The sequence below is a fragment of the Pelodiscus sinensis genome, chromosome 25 (assembly GCF_052426305.1).
Source record: "Pelodiscus sinensis isolate ZL-2025 chromosome 25, ASM5242630v1, whole genome shotgun sequence".
Taxonomy (NCBI): Eukaryota; Metazoa; Chordata; order Testudines; family Trionychidae; genus Pelodiscus; species Pelodiscus sinensis.
Window position 1 is genome coordinate 2,103,184 of NC_143076.1, and position 19,325 is coordinate 2,122,508.

The following is a 19,325-nucleotide window of genomic DNA, read 5'->3' on the forward strand; positions in this document are numbered from 1 at the left end:
TCCATGTTGACTGTTCCCGATCACTTTCCCCTCTTCCAAATGCTTCAAAATGGATTCCTTGAGGATCCCCTCCATGATTTTTCCAGGGACTGAGGTAAGACTGACTGGTCTGTATTTCCCTGGATCATCTTTCTTCCTTTTTTTCAAGATGGGCACTACATTTGCCTTTTTTCAGTTATCTGGGATCTCTCCCCATCTCCATGAGTTTTCAAAGATAATGGTCAAAGGCTCCACAATGACATTTGCCAACTCCCTCAGTACCCTTGAGCCATAGATTTGTGTATGTTTCGCTTTTCTAAATAGTTCCTAGCCTGTTCTTCCCGCACCAAGGGCTGTCCACCTCCTTCCCATACTGTGTTGCCTAGTACTAAAACACAGATGATAAATATCTGTGGCAACAAGCTAAAAGCCCTCAAAATGATGGGGTTTAGGGTCAAAGAGGGTCGATTTTAATAGAGACAGGCTGGCCAAGACTAAACCTATTCTCAACAGGGGCTCTCAACTCACAGTAATGCACCTGATTAGATGCTAGAGTACAGCTTTTTCCCCCTGCACATCATCAGAAGACCAGTTACAAATCACATCTAAGTATCTATAAAGGCTACACTAAAGCTACAATGCTGTACACTATAACAAAGCGGTTCAGCAGATGTGTCTAAGATCCTGAAACATAACTGCTATATAGGACTAGCTAATGGGAATCATCCCATCTGGGGGCATTTTAGGAGCATCGTGGACAGCATCTAAGTTTAGCACTGTATTTGACTAGCTTTGGTTACCTGCCTGAACTCCACCACAATTAAAGAACTCATCCTCAGAACCAGAAGCTTTTCTGTTGTCCATCCTGAAGGAAAAGGGACAAAGACACAGGAAGTGACTCAAGAGAAGAGAGGAAAGGCAACTTTATCATTACAGTGATAGAAATGTAGCCGTGTTAGTCTGGGGTAGTTGAAGCAAAATGCAGGACAATGTAGCACTTTAAAGACTAACAAGATGGTTTATTAGATGATGAGCTTTCGTGGGCCAGACCCACTTCCTCAGATCAAATAGTGGAAGAAAGTAGTCACAACCATATATACCAAAGGATACAATTAAAAAAATGAACAAATATGAAAAGGACAAATCACATTGCAGAACAGGAGGAGGATGCGGGGGGGGGGGGGAAGGAAGGAAGGTAAGTGTCTGTGAATTGATGATATTAGAGGTAGGGAGAGTGGGATGTTTGTGAGTTAATGGTATTAGCGGTGATAATTGGGGAAACTGTCTTGGTAATGGGTGAGATAGTTCAAATGTTTGTTAAGTCCTTGTTGGCAAGTGTTAACTTCGCCAAAGGATTAATGCCCACAAAACAGATATCAGACAAGATCACAAAGAGAAAACAGTTTCTTGCCATTTTAACCAGAAAGGACACTCTCTCAATGACTTGACCACCTGCATTCTGCTACAAAGACCTTTTACATCTGCACTTGAAAGGGAATCCTCTGAATTCATGTTAAAATTCGACACTTGCCAACAAGGACTTAAACATTTGAACTATCTCACCCATTACCAAGACAGTTTCCCCAATTATCACCTCTAATACCATTAACTCACAAACATCCCACTCTCCCTACCTCTAATATCATCAATTCACAGACACTTACCTTCCTTCCTCCCCTCCCCCCCCCCCCCCGCATCCTCCTCCTGTTCTGCAATGTGATTTGTCCTTTTCATATTTGTTCATTTTTTTAATTGTATCCTTTGGTATATATGGTTGTGACTACTTTCTTCCACTATTTGATCTGAGGAAGTGGGTCTGGCCCACGAAAGCTCGTCATCTAATAAACCATCTTGTTAGTCTTTAAAGTGCTACATTGTCCTGCATTTATCATTACAGGTCTTATTTTTTACGTGCACAAATCCATAATTCGAGAGAGTGTTTTAAAATGCTATATTTATGTATATAGCTCTGCTCAATTGCAGCTGCCACCTGCCTCAAAATATTTTTTGTATCTGACTTTCCCAAGCGGGTTGGATGTAGTTAGAAGAATATACACAACATACAAGGCCTCAACTCGATCAAAAGCCTCATGCTGCCCAGACCACAGTACCTGAGTCAGCTACAACTGATGCTTTCACGCAGAATTCAGACTCAAGAACTAGGTAACCAAAGATAGTGAACAGCAGGGCTTTCTTTTTTAAACAGACTATATTCAATGATAGTATCAAAGGCAAACAGTGGATTAAAAAACAAGAGGAACAATGTTAAAGAAACTTATACATGTAGACGAACAGAGTCGATTAGCCCTTTGAAGATCAGATAATCCCACTATACTTCATTTCATTGTGTGAAAGAAAATGTTGCTGTTATACTGTCAGGCTACATCTACACTGTAGCATTTTGTTGGCAGAGGAAATGCAAATGAAGCACTCATTAGCATTTCTCGCACTCTCATTTGCATAGTTTCTTCTGATCCGTTTTGCGGAAGAGGTTTTTTGAGGGAAAAGGGATCTTGTGCAAAAGGAATATTTTGTGCAAAATGGCCCTGTCTACACTTTTTTCCCCCCTGCAAAAACCTCTTCCCCAGAACATATTGGAAGAGACTATGCGAATGAGTGCGAGAAATGCTAATGAGCGCTTCATATGCATTTCCTCTGCCAACAAAATGCTACAGTGTAGATGTAGCCTCATGGTCTATCTAGAATTGAAGGGAGATAGCAGTCAGAACTAAGTGGCAGGTGAATAGAGCTATAGGACACAGGTTGTAAATAAAACCACTTTCTGCATTGTTGTTCTTTTCCTACCCTGACACTTCCTATGGACTCAGAGAAAAAAAATCCAGTGATGTCAGAGTTGGGAGCAGAAATCAGTTCATCTTCTGATACTTAACATACAAGTTGTTGGGATTTTGCATATCAAGCTAAAAACTGTAGACAGGTTAAAAAAATCAAATAAGGCCAGGCCATCATCAACATGGGTTAAAACACTTCACCTGATTGAGTCATAGTGAATGCAACTCCGATAGAACTGACCGCTTGTTTTCATTTCCTTTTAAACAGGATTCTGTGATCTTCTCCGGCTGATAACAATTCAGTCACTGAGAAATGCAAGGAGGAAAAATTCCCTGGCAGATTGCTCTTACTGTTCCCTTGCTCTGAACACATTCGCAATCAGACTCATGGGGGCAGTCTCCCTTCCAATAGTTACTAGCTATTTTACAGCAGAGATCTTCATCAGGCATGCTACAGGAAGGGACTCCTCTATTTGGCCTTTGCAAGGATAACAAAGGGAAAGTTTCTCCAAAAATCTGAAATGGTGATGGCAGTCAATAATGAATCTGAGCTGGAAAGTGAGAGAAGTTATAAAAATAAATATATAGAATTTGTACTACATGCAGGCTAAGCCCCAACAATAAAACCAGCCACCACCCACATCCATCACCACAGGATATAAAGGGAACAAAAAGCGGGACTCCAAGACCAAGAACAAAGCTTGTCCATGATTTGAGTCACCCAATCCCTCTTGAAGAAGAGCCTAGACTGACTGCCTACAATTAACCCATATCATAATGCAATGGTAGCATTTGCGAAAAAGGTGATCAGAACAAGGAGCAAATAAAGAGGAATAAAATCTCTAATTAGTTACTGTTATAGAACTTGATTTTACAACTCTGGACTGAGAGGTTTAGCTTCTTAAGTACGGAGTCCTGTGTTGCTCTACTGAGGCTTCCACTGAATACCACAACTCTGACTCTAGGCAAACAGCATGTTTCGCATTTGGCACAGGTACAATCTCTGCCTCTTGCTCTGTACGGTCTGTGTTAGCACCTAAGAAGCCCTGAGTAATGATGGATGGGGTGGACAACAGGGCCAGAGAAGTTCTTAGAAAGCTTTCCCTTTTCACAGCTCATGTTCACTGCTGATCCTGTGTCTGTTTCGGAGATGGCGCTGTTGTCACAACAACAGTGGAGACTGCTTTGGTAGAGCCCGACACTGTTCCCTGCTGGAGATGAGAGGCCGATACAGTTTGAATTCGCACCTGTGCAAAATGAAAGAGTATTTAATTCACACCAGAGCACAATATGAGGTCACATGAGCACACAGCATCAATCCCAATGGGCCAGGAGCACTAATTCAGGGCATACTTTTCAACTGTTTCAGTCACAGTCAAGATTAAGGTTAGCCCAAAAGTCATGACTGAAGTTTGGCTACAGCAGTGGGCACCAACCAGCAGATGGGGATCTTGGAGGCTCTGACAGGTGAACCTGACTGGTTTGGTCAAGAGGTTGTCAAGTGCCTGCACTTCAGTTGTCCCTCCCCCGACTGCTACACATCTCCCACCCTTTGCCTTGGAGCTGCCTCCCCTGACCTCCAGGAGCCTCCTGCTTTCTGTGCTGGGCAGGGGAGGGAAAAGAGGGGCAGAGGTGCCCCCTCTCCCACCCTGTATCCTATATCCACAGAGCAGTGTGTGTGGGGGGGTGGAGATGGAGGGAGCTGGCTGGCTGCTTTTGGGAGTGGTGCAGGGGCAGGGGTGTGTACCACCACCCAGGAACCACCTGAGGGAGGCACTGCCCAGTCAGAGCCCACATCCCAAAAACCCTACCCTAGTCATGAACCCCCCTCCAGCACCCCAAGCTTCTGCCCTAGCCCCAAGTACCCCTGCATCCAAACACCCTCTCAGAGCCTGCACCTAGAACCCCCTCCGGTACCCCAAATGCCTGCCCCAAGTTCAGCTCAAAGCCCTCTTGCACTCCAAATCACTTAATCCAAGACCAGAGCTTGCTCCCCCAACCCTCTTCCCCTGCCTGGTGAAAGGGAGGGAGGGAGGGAGGAAGGATGGAGAGAGCAAGGGTGGGGCCTTAGAGAAGGGGCGGGAAGGAAGTGGAGCAATAGTATTTGGGTCTGAGGTAGATCCTGGCTTGAACTTAAATTCAAAAAAAGTGATCTCATGCTTAAAAAGGCTGGAGACCACTGGGCTACAGAAAGTTCAATGCATCCAGTGATGGTGAAGTAGGGGGAAAGGGAAGAGAGAGAGATCCTGGTGAAAAAGGAACAACCACTAGTTCGAAAAAACCCCAAATCTCAGCTGCTTTCAGATTTTCCAAAGGAATTTTATCTGTTAGATGCTCTGGATTTCAACAGGCCTTGTGTCATAGGCTCTCAAAATATTCTGCAACCCCCAGTTACTATTCTTATATCAAATTTATGAACGGGAAACTGAGGCACATGGATATAATTTGTCTCAGGAGAGAGTTCAAGCAGCAGATCTCTGGCTGGAAGGTGCTAGAGAAGTGCAAAGTATCTGTAAGCTTAAGATACAATTCTTTTAGCCCCAAGCAAAGCAGAGGGAGAAAAGCTGCCGGCTTGCCTGATAAATGTTTTTTCTTCATCCTTGATATTCAGCAGCTCATTTCATTAACATTTAAAACAAAGTAAATCCAGATGTTATATAAACCAGGCCTGCACAACACGGCCCGCGGGCCACATGTGGCCCACAGGCACTCACTGTGTAGCCCGTGACAACTACAGGCAGCACAGCCCCATCTGAGCTGCTGGCCGGGTGGAGGAGCGGAGCATCGCTGGGGAGGGGAAAGTGTGGCAATTCTCGCCGCCGGGCTGCCTGCGTGCAGCTCCGGCGTGAGGAGGTGGGGCGTGAGCCAGAAGGCAGGACGCCGGCAGACACCAGGATGCTGGTGTGACATGGCGTTGTGATGTCATGGCAGGTGAACGCCGGATTCAAAAAGGCTCCGGCAGCCCCACAAACTGGAAGGCAGAAGCCAGGTAGGGGAGGGGAAGGGACTTGTGCTGAGGGGAGGGGGGCAGGTCAGGAGAAAGGGGAAGGCACCAAGGAGCAGGGTGCAGGAGAGACAAATGCCCGGGGGCCAAGTGGAGACAATGAGGGAAAGGGCAAGGGGGAAGTGTCAGTGGGAGGGGGGACAGGGTGATGCTGGGAGAGGAGAGGGGAAGGGCATTGGGAGCCATATGTTGTGCAGGCCTGATTTAATTGAAAAATTCTTAATAAAGTATCACCCCTCCTCCCCCCAAAACCTACCCTTGCGGCCCGCAGCTGTTTTCTTTGGAGTAATATGGTCCTCGCCGTTTTCCGAGTTGTGCAGGCCTGATATAAACAGAAGGAAACGGCGAGGGGGGAGGGAGGAAAATGAACTAAATGTGCCTGGTGCAAACACCACGGACATACATTTGCAGAATGAGTACCAAATGTCCATGGACCCTAGTGTCTTCATGGGCAAAACCTGCATGAAAATGCTACTGCAGTGAAGAGTCTTAAAGCAAAGACCTAAAGTCTTGCCAAGTATCCTTACCTGCGTGGCCTGCCCTTGTTGCTGCAGCTGCTGTAACTGTTGTGCTGTCAGGAAGCTCACTGGCTTGTTTCCAGCAATAAGTTTTGTCCCAGCTGGCATTGTAGTCAGGATGATATTCCTCCCCAGTCCACTGATGCTGAAGGCAGAAACCAATTGAAATGTCAAAAGTTATGCAAAGGGGCTGAATCAACTGGACTCACTGATGCTCAACCCAGGACTCTCCACATATCCCTACACGCTGCCCCCGATGTAGCTGTGAGCAGGACACTGGGACCATCCTTGCTTTCATAGAATCATAGAATCATAGAATAATAGGACTGGAAGGGACCTCGAGAGGTCATCGAGTCCAGCCCCCCGCCCTCAAGGCAGGACCAAGCTCCGTCTACACCATCCCTGACAGATGTCTATCTAACCTGTTCTTAAATATCTCCAGAGAGGGAGATTCCACCACCTCCCTTGGCAATTTATTCCAATATTTGACCACCCTGACAGTTAGGAATTTTTTCCTAATGTCCAATCTAAACCTCCCCTGCTGCACTTTAAGCCCATTACTCCTTGTCCTGTCCTCAGAAACCAAGAGGAACAAATTTTCGCCTTCCTCCTTGTGACACCCTTTTAGATATTTGAAAACCGCTATCATGTCCCCCCTTAATCTTCTTTTTTCCAAACTAAACAAGCCCAGTTCATGAAGCCTGGCTTCATAGGTCATGTTCTCTAGACCTTTAATCATTCTTGTCGCTCTTCTCTGCACCCTTTCCAATTTCTCCACATCTTTCTTGAAATGTGGCGCCCAGAACTGGACACAGTACTCCAGCTGAGGCCTAACTAGTGCAGAATAGAGCGGCAGAATGACTTCACGAGTTTTGCTTACAACACACCTGTTGATACAACCTAGAATCATATTTGCTTTTTTTGCAACAGCATCACACTGTTGACTCATATTCAACTTGTGGTCCACTATGACCCCTAGATCCCTTTCTGCCATGCTCCTTCCTAGACAGTCGCTTCCCATCTTGTATGTATGGAACTGATTGTTCCTTCCTAAGTGGAGCACTTTGCATTTCTCTTTATTAAACCTCATCCTGTTTATCTCTGACCATTTCTCTAACTTGCTAAGGTCATTTTGAATTATGTCCCTATCCTCCAAAGAAGTCGCAACCCCACCCAGTTTGGTATCATCTGCAAACTTAATAAGAGTACTCTCTATCCCAATATCTACATCATTGATGAAGATATTGAATAGTACGGGTCCCAAAACAGACCCTTGAGGAACTCCACTTGTTATCCCTTTCCAGCAGGATTTAGAACCGTTAACAACAACTCTCTGACTACGGTTATCCAGCCAATTATGCACCCACCTTATCGTGGCCCTATCTAAGTTATATTTGCCTAGTTTATCAATAAGAATATCATGCGAGACCGTATCAAATGCCTTACTAAAGTCTAGGTATATGACATCCACCGCTTCTCCCTTATCCACAAGGCTCGTTATCTTATCAAAGAAAGCTATCAGATTAGTTTGGCATGACTTGTTCTTCACAAACCCATGCTGGCTATTCCCTATCACTTTATTACTTTCCAAGTGTTTGCATACGATTTCCTTAATTACCTGCTCCATTATCTTCCCTGGGACAGACGTTAAACTGACCGGTCTATAATTTCCTGGGTTGTTCTTATTCCCCTTTTTATAGATGGGCACAATATTTGCCCTTTTCCAGTCTTCTGGAATCTCCCCTGTCTGCCATGATTTTTCAAAGATCATAGCTAAAGGCTCAGATACCTCCTCTATCAGCTCCTTGAGTATCCTGGGATGCATTTCATCAGGACCTGGTGACTTGCTGACATCTAACTTTCCTAAGTGATTTTTAACTTGTTCTTTGTGTATCCTATCTTCTAAACTTACCCTCTCTCTGCTTGTATTCACTACGTTAGGCACACCTCCAGACTTCTCGGTGAAGACCGAAACAAAGAAGTCATTGAGCATCTCCGCCATTTCCAAGTTTCCTGTTACTGCTTCTCCCTCCTCACTAAGCAGTGGGCCTACCCTGTCCTTGGTCTTCCTCTTGCTTTTAATGTATTTATAAAAGGTCTTCTTGTTTCCCTTTATGCCTGTAGCTAGTTTGATCTCATTTTGTGCCTTTGCCTTTCTAATCTTGCCCCTGCATTCCCGTGTTGCTTGCCTATATTCCTCCTTTGTTAGTTGTCCTAGTTTCCATTTTTTATAGGACTCCTTTTTTATTTTGAGATCATGCAAGATCTCCTTGTTAAGCCAAGCTGGTCTTTTGCCATATTTTCTATCTTTCCTACACAGCGGAATTGTTTGCTTTTGGGCCCTTAACAACGTCCCTTTGAAATACTTCCAACTCTCCTCAGTTGTTTTTCCCTTCAGTCTTGCTTCCCATGGGACCTTACCTACAAGTTCTCTGAGCTTATCAAAATCTGCCTTCCTGAAATCCATAACCTCAATTGTGCTGGTCTCCCTTCTGCCTTTCCTTAAGATCATGAACTCTATTATTTCGTGATCACTGTCCCCTATACTGTCTTCCACTTTCAAGTTCTCAACTAGTTCCTCCCTATTTGTTAAAACCAAATCCAGAACAGCTTCTCCTCTGGTAGCTTTTTCAACCTTCTGAAACAGAAAGTTGTCTCCAATGCAGTCCAGAAACTTATTGGATAGCCTGTGCCTCGCTGTGTTAGTTTCCCAACATATGTCTGGATAGTTGAAGTCCCCCATCACCACCAAATCTTGGGCTTTGGATAGTTTTGTTAATTGTTTAAAAAAGGCCTCATCCACCTCTTCCACCTGGCTAGGTGGCCTGTAGTAGACTCCTAGCATGATATCACCCTCGTTTTTTACCCCTTTTAGCTTAACCCAGAGACTCTCTACACAGCTATCTCCTACGTTCATCTCCACTTCAGTCCAAGTGTGTACATTTTTAATATACAAGGCAACCCCTCCTCCCTTTTTTCCCTGTCTGTCCTTCCTGAGCTCAAGAGTTACTTATCACCTTTCAAGAGTTACTTATCACTACCAAGCTCTGGGAATTTTCATAAGTACCTGGAAATGGTAATATGGTTATGTTGTGCACCTGCACTTAACTAAATGCAGGAATTGCTGAGCTGGTATAAAAGCATGTGTCTGTATGCAGCTCTGGTCACTGACTCAACTACTCTTCAGCTGCTAAGAGATAAAAGCCACAAACCTCAGCAGTGGCATGAAGTTTTTCATTTGACTGTATTGACATAGGTTAAAACAAATCAGCTATGCTAACACCACTCTGCACGGCAAAAGGAACTGCATGTCTGTAACACTGGCAGGTCTGAGGCTCAGCCCTGCTTCTTGTCTGAGGGTTAGTCTAAATCAGACAGTGGGGAATGAAGCACTCTCCTAGCAATCAGCATGTGAAATTTCCTGCCCTGGTCATGCTGGCTATAGCTGCACAGATGCAGAGAGATTCAAAAAATGGGAATGGCCTCTTATTTGCATGCTGATGAGGTCTATGTTGATGCAGTTATAACTTGTGCTAGCTCTCTAACATTCTCTCCCATTACGAGCAGGGTTACATACTTCATCAGGGTGTTTTTCCTCTTTCATCTGCGCACAGCTGACAGCTAAATTAAGAATAGGGAACAAATTTTCCCCCAGGGCAAAGCCCTCAGAGGGGTCATCTAGAGATATCTTCCCCTAGAGCACTGAGCAAGAAACATTTACATCATGCAACATGGACATAGCCACTCAAATTCCCTGTGATTTTGATGTGCAGTGGTAGACTTCAGTTTTGTCCAAACTCTGTTCCTAGATCTCATGGACCTGATCGTGTGTGGGACTTAGGGAGATGCTGGTAAAAGGAAGTTACTCACTCTGTGCGGCAACGACTGTTCTTTGAGGTGTCCCCCCCCCATGGATGCTCCACATAAGGTGCAGATGTGTCAGGGAGAAGAGCTTTTTTCAACAGTTGTCTAGGAGCCTCACACTGCCTTCAGTCTGGCGCCTTGGACACATGACCCTCCCCTCCCTCCACTTAAGTTCCTCTTCTACATCAGAGTAACTAAGACTCCGAGGAGAGGGGAGAAAGGGAGGGTTGTGGAGCACCCACGGGGAGACACACCTCAAAGTACAATCATTTCTGCACCAAGTCAGTAACTTCCTTTTCTTCTTCGGGTGATGTCCCGGTGGGTGTTCCACATAAGGTGACTACAAAGCAGTAATGGATGATAGGAATCAGAATCACTGTTAGCAACTGTGGATAATATTGCAGTAGCCACTGCTGAGTCAGCTGTCAGTTGCAGCATTATGGCGTAGTGCCTAGTGAAGGTGTAATCTGATGACCAGGTGGCTGCTCAGTAAATGTCTTTAAGGGGGAGGGAGGAAAGCCATGGAAACTGAAGTGGCATGAGGGTAGAGGTTGTGGAGGCCCTTCAGAAATCTTCTTGTTATGGGGTGTACAAAGACAGACGAGCCATCTATTCATTCGTGAAGAGTTGATTTTGCTGCAAGGTGTACCTTCATGGAGAAGACCGATAGCCCTCCAGTGTTAAGATGACACAGATAATTGAGGATCTGATGGAGCGGTACCCTGTGAGGGTCGGTGTGAGTCTGCTGACACCAGGCAGAAAATCGTTTCCATTTTTGCAGGTAGGCAGTCCTAGCTGATGGCCTACTTTGTTCTGAGCATAGGGACTCTGCCCTGTGGAACCAAACAGGAGCCACGCATGGAGGTGGATGGTTTGAAGTTGGGAGTGGAACAGTTTGCCCAATCCTGATATAGGATGTCATGACAAAATGGAAGACGATATGGCATGGCTATGGACATCATGTGTAGGCATGGGAACCAAGTCTATCTGACCCAGGATGGGGCTATCAGTATGACCAGCACTCTGTCCATTTGAATCTTATGTAGAATTCTGGGAATGAGTAGAATGGGTGGAAAGGTGCAATGCAGCAGCACATTCCAGCGGATAAGGAATGTATTGCCCTGAGATCCCATCTACTTTGGCTCGAACAGAATTGGAGACACTTAGTATTGTGGGGAGTCACAAAAAGGTCTATGGTTGGGATTCCCCAGTGACGAAAGATGGAGGTACCAGAGGATGTAGTTCCCACTCGTGATCGATAGCAAAATTGCAACTCAGAGCATCCGCCCGAAAGTTGTTCACCCCAGGTAAGTATGAGGGTTTGATGGTGATCCCATGGTGGATGCACCTGTTCCAGAGGAGGATCATCTTGGCACAGAGTGATGGGGAACGAGCTCCTCCCTGCCTGTTTATATAAAACATGGAGTCATTATCGGTAAGTATATGAACGATGTGGTTGGCAATGATGTTAAGAAAGTGCTGCACTCAGTCGTCTCAGCCCTGAGCTCAAACAGGTTGATGTGTAGCAAGGACTCATGTTGCGACCATATGCCCTGGACTGCATGTTGATGCAGGTGTGCTCCCCAGCTAATGAGAGAGACATCAGTGGTTCAGACCAATGGAAAGGAAGCCCTACTAGGAGGTTGTTGGGTCCTGTCCACCATGTAAGTGAGTCTAGTACCTTCTTTGGGACTGTGACTTACTTGTGCAAGGGATGACAAGCGGGCTTGTAAACTGACACTAGCCAGTATTGTAGGGCTGTGAAATGGAAGCGTGCATACTGCACATCGTAAGCAGTGGCAGCCGTATACCCATTACCTGGAGACAGGTAAGTACTGTAGCAGTAGGAGTTGTGGTCAATATGTTGATAAGATCGCATAGGGCTGTGAATTGGTGAAGTGGGAGTCAACTGGCAGACAACGAATCAAGACAGGCCCCAATGAACTCTATGCCCTGTGCAGGCTGAAGGGTTGACTCCTGTTCATTTATTAGGAGGCCCAGATGATTGAAGAGCCGCCTGGTTTTGGTGACCATAGTGGTAGTCACCACCTGAGATTGGCCTTTTATAAGGCAGTTATCTAAGCATAGAAAGATCATGATGCCTTGCTGTCAGAGATAGGCTGTGACTACAGCCAGGACCTTTGAGAAAACCCTGGGGGAGGAAGACAGCCTGAATGGCACGACTCTGTACTGGTAGTGGTTATCACCCATAGTAAATCGAAGGTATCGTCTGTGTGATGGGTGTATGGCAATGTGGAAATATGCTTCCTGAAGGTCGAGGACTGCAAACCAGTCTGCTTCATCCAGAGCCAGTATAATCGAGGCCAGTGTTACCATCCTGAATTGTTGCTTCTGCAGGAATTTGTTTAGCTTATTAGATCTCTATCTAATATGGGTCTCCAACCCCTGTGCACTTCTGTGTTAGAAAATACTTGGAATAGAAACTTCTCCCCCGAAAGATGTCCAGGACCTTCTCTATCGCTCCCAAGTGTGGGAGGTGGCTGATTGCTTCTCTGAGAAGAGTCTCATGAGAGGGGTCCCTGAAGGACGGGGAAGGGGGGACGGGTAGGGGGAAGTGACGTGAAAGAATGACGTATCCTTTGCAGATGATTTCTAAGACCCACTGATCTGATGTTCTAATGTTCCATTGATGGTAAAAGGGACTAAGTAAAGAGATGGTACTGGCTCTCTGGCAAAGGATGAACTGGGAGGTGGGGCAGGCCCTCAACCAAATCTTCAAATTTGCTGCTTTTCTGCCTGAGTATCGGAGGAGACCGGAGGACTTGAGGTAGGCGCTTCCTCTGGGGTCGTTGTCTACGACTGTAGTTATATGGCTTTTGTGGAGCGCAGTCATAGTAGCAGCCTCTGTTTTTGTTGTATTATGCTTTCAGCAGCATGGAGGGGTATATATGAGGTTTTTTTTGTTTTTTTTTGAGTATACGAAGGGTAGTGCAGGAGTCCCTGCTGCGATGCAGGACTTCATCAGTACTAGTTGAAAAAGCTTGCACTTACCAAATGGAAGGTCCTCTATCTTTGACTGGAGTTCTTTGGGTACACTGGCTGATAGAAGCCATGAAGCCCTTCTCATCACCACTGCTGTGGCTGTTGCCCTGGCTGCTGTGTCAGCTACACCTATTGAGGAAAGAAGGGCTGTACGAGCAACAATGTACCCTTCATGGATGACTGACTTGAGTATGGGACTTCTGGAATCTGGTAGATGTTCCATGAGCTCAGCCAGTTTGGAATAGTTCTCAAAGTCATGATTTACTAGCAATGCTGCGTAGTTAGCAATTCTTAGCTGTAGTGTGGCTGAAGAGTACACACCTTTCTTCTGAATAGGTTTCATTTTTGTGTTCCCTGTTGGATGCTGATCTGGCCTGAGGGGCCTTTGCACATTGATTGGCAGTGTCCATGATGACAGAGTTTGGTTGCGGATGTGAAAAAAGGAAGTCTAAGTCTTTTGGTGGCATGAAGTACTTCCTGTTGGCCTTTTTACACGGTTGAACTGAGGCAGGGGTTTGCCAAACTTAATTGGAAATCTCCATGATAGACTCATCGATGGGCAGTGTGATTCTTCCCTGCAAAGAAGAGTGGTGTTTTCTAGGAGTTGATGTTATTTCTCCTTGACTTTGTGCAGATGGATATCTTGGCCCTCTTAAACAGGTCTTGGATTTGTTTTAGATTGTCTGTCGGGTGAGTATCATCTGGTATTATAGCTTTGTCAGGATATGATGAAGAGTTATCAGAAGGGAATTCTGTGTGGTCCTGTAACTCAGTGAGTTCATCTGGGAACTGACCCTCCTCTAATTCTGAGTCCACAGTGGTTGGCACAGTGCGAGAGAGCGAGGGTGGAGGAAGTCTCCTTACCGGGATAGATGGTGCAGTAGAAAGTCTTCTCCATGGACCACAGTGGTCTCATGGTGACCAGTAGGGAGGACAGCAGGGTGGTGAGTATGGCCACTCCAAGTACCAAGGAAGGTATTGTGGTTTCTCGTGGTAACAGTAACAGTAAAGATGGTAGTGGGGGACGAGTACTGTGATAAAAAACATACTGCACTGATCGTCTTGGCCAAAGGCAGCACGCTCAGAATACAGGAGACCTCGCATAGCATGGGGAAACACATGGTGAGAAAGGCAGCAGGGAAGCCTCTCTGCAGGGAGGAGGTGAAACACCCTGCCTGCTGCTTGTGTCTACCTGGCTGTAATGTACCTGTGCTGGAGCCTCCATGAGGGGTGGCATTGAGCCAGGAGCTCGCATTTGGCAACAGTCCCTCATGCGAGGACTGCTTGTTCACCGGAGGCACATATCTCAGTACTGCGTCTCTCAGTAACACCAGCACCAGAGTGCAGGCATGCTGGCAAGAGCTCTCCTGTGCTGATGCAGCTCTTTTCAGTGCTGGGCTGCGCCTGGTGAGGTGACTGCGGTGCTGGTTCAAGCCCTGGATTCCCCAGTGCCAGGGGTTTTCATCTTGCTCCCTCCAACCACTCTAGGGGATGGAATTGGGGGCAGGGATTTAGAGGGAGACAGCCCCTTCTTAGCCCACTTGTGAGGCAACAGTGAAGTGGCAGTCTTTCTGGGAGCCTGCCCCAATGGCAGACAGGCTTTAGAGTCCTCAGGCTGAATTGCTATCTCAAATAAAATTATTCGGAGTTGGAGCTCCCTAGCCTTCCAGCTCTTGAGGTGAGACCGAGGCACAGTTCTCATTTCTGGGGTACATGAACTTCCCCCATGCAGTATATACAATCCACATGTTTGTCTGAGACCAGCATTGCACTAAACATTAAAAAGGCCGTAGAGCAGTTTTTAAACTAAGAGACGGGGAAAAGCCAATTGGTGCAGAGATGCACGTAAATCGGAGGGAGACTTCTCTTAGAGGAGAATCCATTGATAGAGATTCTCTAAGCTGTAGTCAGAAAGAGAGGAGGGGAGAGGACAAACGATGGGCCAGAACAAGAAGCAATGGGCTTAAACTGCAGCAAGGGAGGTTTAGGTTGGACATTAGGAAAAAGTTCCTAACTGTCAGAGTGGTTAAGCACTGGAATAAATTGCCCAGGGAGGTTGTGGAATCCCCATCTCTGGAGATATTTAAGAGTAGGTTAGATAAATGTCTATCAGGGATGGTCTAGACAGTGCTTGGTCCTGCCATGAGGGCAGGGGACTGGACTCGATGACCTCTCGAGGTCCCTTCCAGTCCTAGTGTTCTATGATTCTATGGGCCAGAGCAGACAAACAACCGCATATAAAGGAATCCAATGCATCAGGGAAGGGCAGACAAACAATGGCAATTTTTAAAGTGCTTCTACGCAAATGCTAGGAGTCTGACTAATAAGATGGGTGAACTAGAGTACCTCGTAGAGGAGGAGACTGACATAATAGGCATCACTGAAACCTGGTGGAATGAGGAAAATCTGTGGGACACAATCATACCGGGATATAAAATATATCGAAAGGATAGAGCAGGCCGGGTGGGTGGCGGAGTGGCACTGTATGTGAAAGATAATGTAGAATCAAATGAAATAAAAATATTAAATGAATCAACATGTTCAATAGAATCGCTATGGATAGTAATTCCATGCTCCAATAATAAGAAATTAGCAGTAGGGATATACTACCGACCACCTGACCAGGACAGCGATACTGACATTGAAATGCTGAGGGAGATTAGAGAGGCTACCAAAATAAAGAACTCTATAATAATGGGGGATTTTAATTATCCCCATATTGACTGGATACATGTCACCTCCGGAAGACAAGCAGAGATAAAATTTCTCAATGGCTTAAATGACTGCTTCTTGGAGCAGCTGGTACAGGAACCCACAAGGGGAGAGGTAATTCTCGATTTAGTCCCGAGTGGAACGCAGGATCAGGTCCAGGAGATAACCGTTACAGGACCGCTTGGGAATAGTGACCATAATAACAACATTTAACATTCCTGTGGTGGGAAGAACACCTCAGCAGTCCAGCACTCTGGCATTTAAATTCAAAAAGGGGAATTACACAAAAATCAGGAGGTTAGTTAAACAGAAATTAAAAGGCACAATGACTAGAGCTAAATCCCTGCAAGCTGCAACGAAACTTTTGAGAGACACCATAATAGTGGCCCAACTTAAATGTATACCCCAAATTATAAAACTTAGCAAGAGACCTAAAAAAGAGTCACCATGGCTTAACCACCATGTAAAAGAAGCAGTGAGGGACAAAAAGGTATCTTCTAAGAAGTGGAAGTCCAATCCTAGTGAGATAAATAGAAAGGAACATAAACACTGTTAAATCAAGTGTAAAAATGTAGTAAGAAAAGCAAAAAAAGTTTGAGGAAAAGCTAGCCAAAAACTCAAAAAGAAACAACAAAATGTTTTTTAAGTACATTAGAAGCAGGAAGCCTGCTAAAAAAACCTGCGGGTCCCCTGGACAATCGATATATAAAAAGAGCAATCAAGGACGACAAAGCCATTGCGGATAAATTAAATGATTTCTTTGTTTCAGTCTTCATGGCTGAGGATGTTAGGGAGATTTCCATATCTGCACTGTCCTTTGTGGGTGATGAATCTGAGGAACTGTCCCGGATTGAAGTGTCATTAGAGGAGGTTTTGGAACAAATAGAAAAACTTAATGTTAACAAATCTCCGGGACCAGATGGCATTCATCCAAGGGTAACCTATCTTTTAAATCGGCTACCGTACCTAATGACTGGAAGGTAGCCAACATGACACCAATATATAAAGAGCTCTAGAGGTGATACTGGTAATTACAGACCGGTAAGTCTAACTTCAGTACCGGGCAAATTAGTCGAAACAATAGTAAGAATAAAATTGTGAGGCATGTGGAAGAACATAATTAATGGACAAAAGTCAGCATGGTTTCCTGTAAAGGGAAAATATGTCTTACTAATCTATTAGAGTTCTTTGAAGGGGTTAAACATGTGGACAAGAGGGATCCAGTAGATACAGTATGCTTAGATTTTCAGAAAGCCTTTGACAAGGTCCCTCACCAAAGGCTCTTGTGTAAATTACATGGCCATGGGATAAGAGGGAAGGTCCTTTCTTGGATTGAGAACTGGTTAAAAGACAGGAAACAAAGGACAGGAGTAAATGGTAAATTTTCAGAATGGAGAGGGGTAACTAGTGGTGTCCTCCAAGGGTCAATCCTGGGACCAATCCTTTTCAACTTACTCATAAATGATCTGGAGAAAGGGGTAAGCAGTGAGGTGGTAAAGTTTGCGGATGATACCAAACTGTTTAGGATAGTCAAGACAGAAGCAGTCTGTGAACGACTTCTAAAAGATCTCACCAAACTGAGTGATTGGGCAACAAAATGGCAAAAGAAATTTAATGTGGATAAGTGAAAAGTAATGCACATCGGGAAAAGTAACCCCAACTATATGTACAGTATGATGGGGGCTAATTTGGCTATGACAAATCAGGAAAGATCTTGGAGTTATCATAGATAGTTCTCTGAAAACTTCCACACAGTGTGCAGCGGTGGTCAAAAAGGCAAATAGGATGCTAGGAATTATTAAGAAAGGGATAGAAAATAAGACCCAGAATATCTTACTGCCCCTGTATAAAACTATGGTATGCCCACATCTGGAATACTGTGTACAGATGTGGTCTCCTCACCTCAAAAAAGATATTTTGGCCTTGGAAAGGGTTCAGAAAAGGGCAACTAAAATGATTAGGGGTTTAGAACGGGTCCCATATGAAGAGAGGTTAAAGCGACTGGGACTTTTCAGTTTAGAAAAGAGGAGACTGAGGGGGGATATGATAGAGATATATAAAATCATGAGTGGTGTGGAGAGGGTAGATAAAGAAAAGTTATTTATTAGTTCCTATAATAGAAGAACTAGAGGACACCAAATGAAATTAATGGGTAGTGGATTTAAAACTAATAAAAGAAAGTTCTTCTTCACACAGCGTGTAGTCAACCTGTGGAACACCTTGCCAGAGGAGGCTGTGAAGGCTAGGACTATAATAGAGTTTAAAGAGAAGCTAGATAATTTCATTAAGGTTAGGTCCATAAAAGGCTATTAGCCAGGGGATAGAAATGGTGTCCCTGGCCTCTGTTAGTCAGAGGCTGGAGAAGGATGGCAGGAGACAAATCGCTTGATCATTGTCTTCGGTCCACCCTCTCTGAAGCACCTGGTGCTGGCCACTGTCGGCAGACAGGCTACTGGGCTAGATGGACCTTTGGTCTGACCCAGTACAGCCGTTCTTATGTTATGTTCTTATGGGCTCTCGACATGATTGACGTTTTTTAAAGCTAGAGGAACACAGCATTGCGCCGCCTACGTGGGTTGAAGGGGTGAGAGAGTCACTGCGTATGTTTCACTGTTTGTTTCACGTCTACCTGCTTTTATTTGTTTATTATTTTCATTATTTATTTTTTGAGGGAGGGAGGGAGGCAGGGTGTCTGGCTGACTGAGGTGCAGGCACCGGCACAAGCGGCAGCTCCGTGAGGCAATGACAGGGAAAAAAAATTATATATTTTTAAAAGGAATGAGGCAGCAGTGGTCAAAGAAGAGCAAAAACTGACAGGAAAAAGGAAAGCTGACAGATTTTTCTCCCTGAGGAGAATTGTTGAGGAGAATGAAGAGCTCTGTCCATGACCAAGGACAGCAGAAGAGGAACTGAAGAAGGGGTGAGGGGGGCCAGTCCATGTGTGTGAGGTGCCATACTAAACGCAGCACGAGGTTTGCCATGCGCATGTGCATCTTGCTGACAGCTGCTAAAAAAAGCTCCGCTCCGTGGCTCTGCAACGTCCCTACACTTTACGTGGAGCACTCATGGGGACATCACTCGAACAACTGGAAGTTTGCACATTACTCACTTGGCCCCGAGGTTGCCCTTGATGATGGGGGTTGTCACGACGTTCTTGCCTTTCACTGGCTGGCTGATCACTGACAGAGGCACCGTGATTCGAGCTGGCAATTTACCCTAGGGAAGTGGAAGAATATTAGACAATACTGGGAGTAATGGGGAATTCAGTGAAGAGCCTACCTGAAAACATACAGATGCCACTTGAAGTCCTGATGTAAAAATTTACAATTCTCAGTTTTTCTGATGAAATCTAACTTCTAACCACCTCACCCTACTGCTTGCTCAACCCTACGTCTTCACAATGGCTTTGCTTTAGGTGCACGGCTTTGGGCATTAAACACAAAAGTGCTGATG

General features: G+C 45.2%; 1 protein-coding gene across 7 annotated transcripts in view; it reads right to left on the bottom strand.

The window, feature by feature from the left end:
• Nucleotides 1–2,169: 2,169 nt before the first annotated feature.
• NFRKB (nuclear factor related to kappaB binding protein) overlaps nt 2,170–19,325 on the bottom strand; it is a 59,555-nt gene continuing 42,399 nt past the window's right edge. For all 7 annotated transcript variants that reach the window (XM_075909825.2, XM_075909824.2, XM_075909826.2 and 4 more), the window contains 3 exons: nt 18,982–19,088; nt 6,303–6,438; nt 2,170–4,018 (listed from right to left, as the gene is read on the bottom strand). In XM_075909825.2, coding sequence (XP_075765940.2) covers nt 3,893–4,018; nt 6,303–6,438; nt 18,982–19,088 — 369 coding nt within the window. In that variant the 3' untranslated portion in view covers nt 2,170–3,892. The remainder of the gene's footprint in view (nt 4,019–6,302; nt 6,439–18,981; nt 19,089–19,325) is intronic.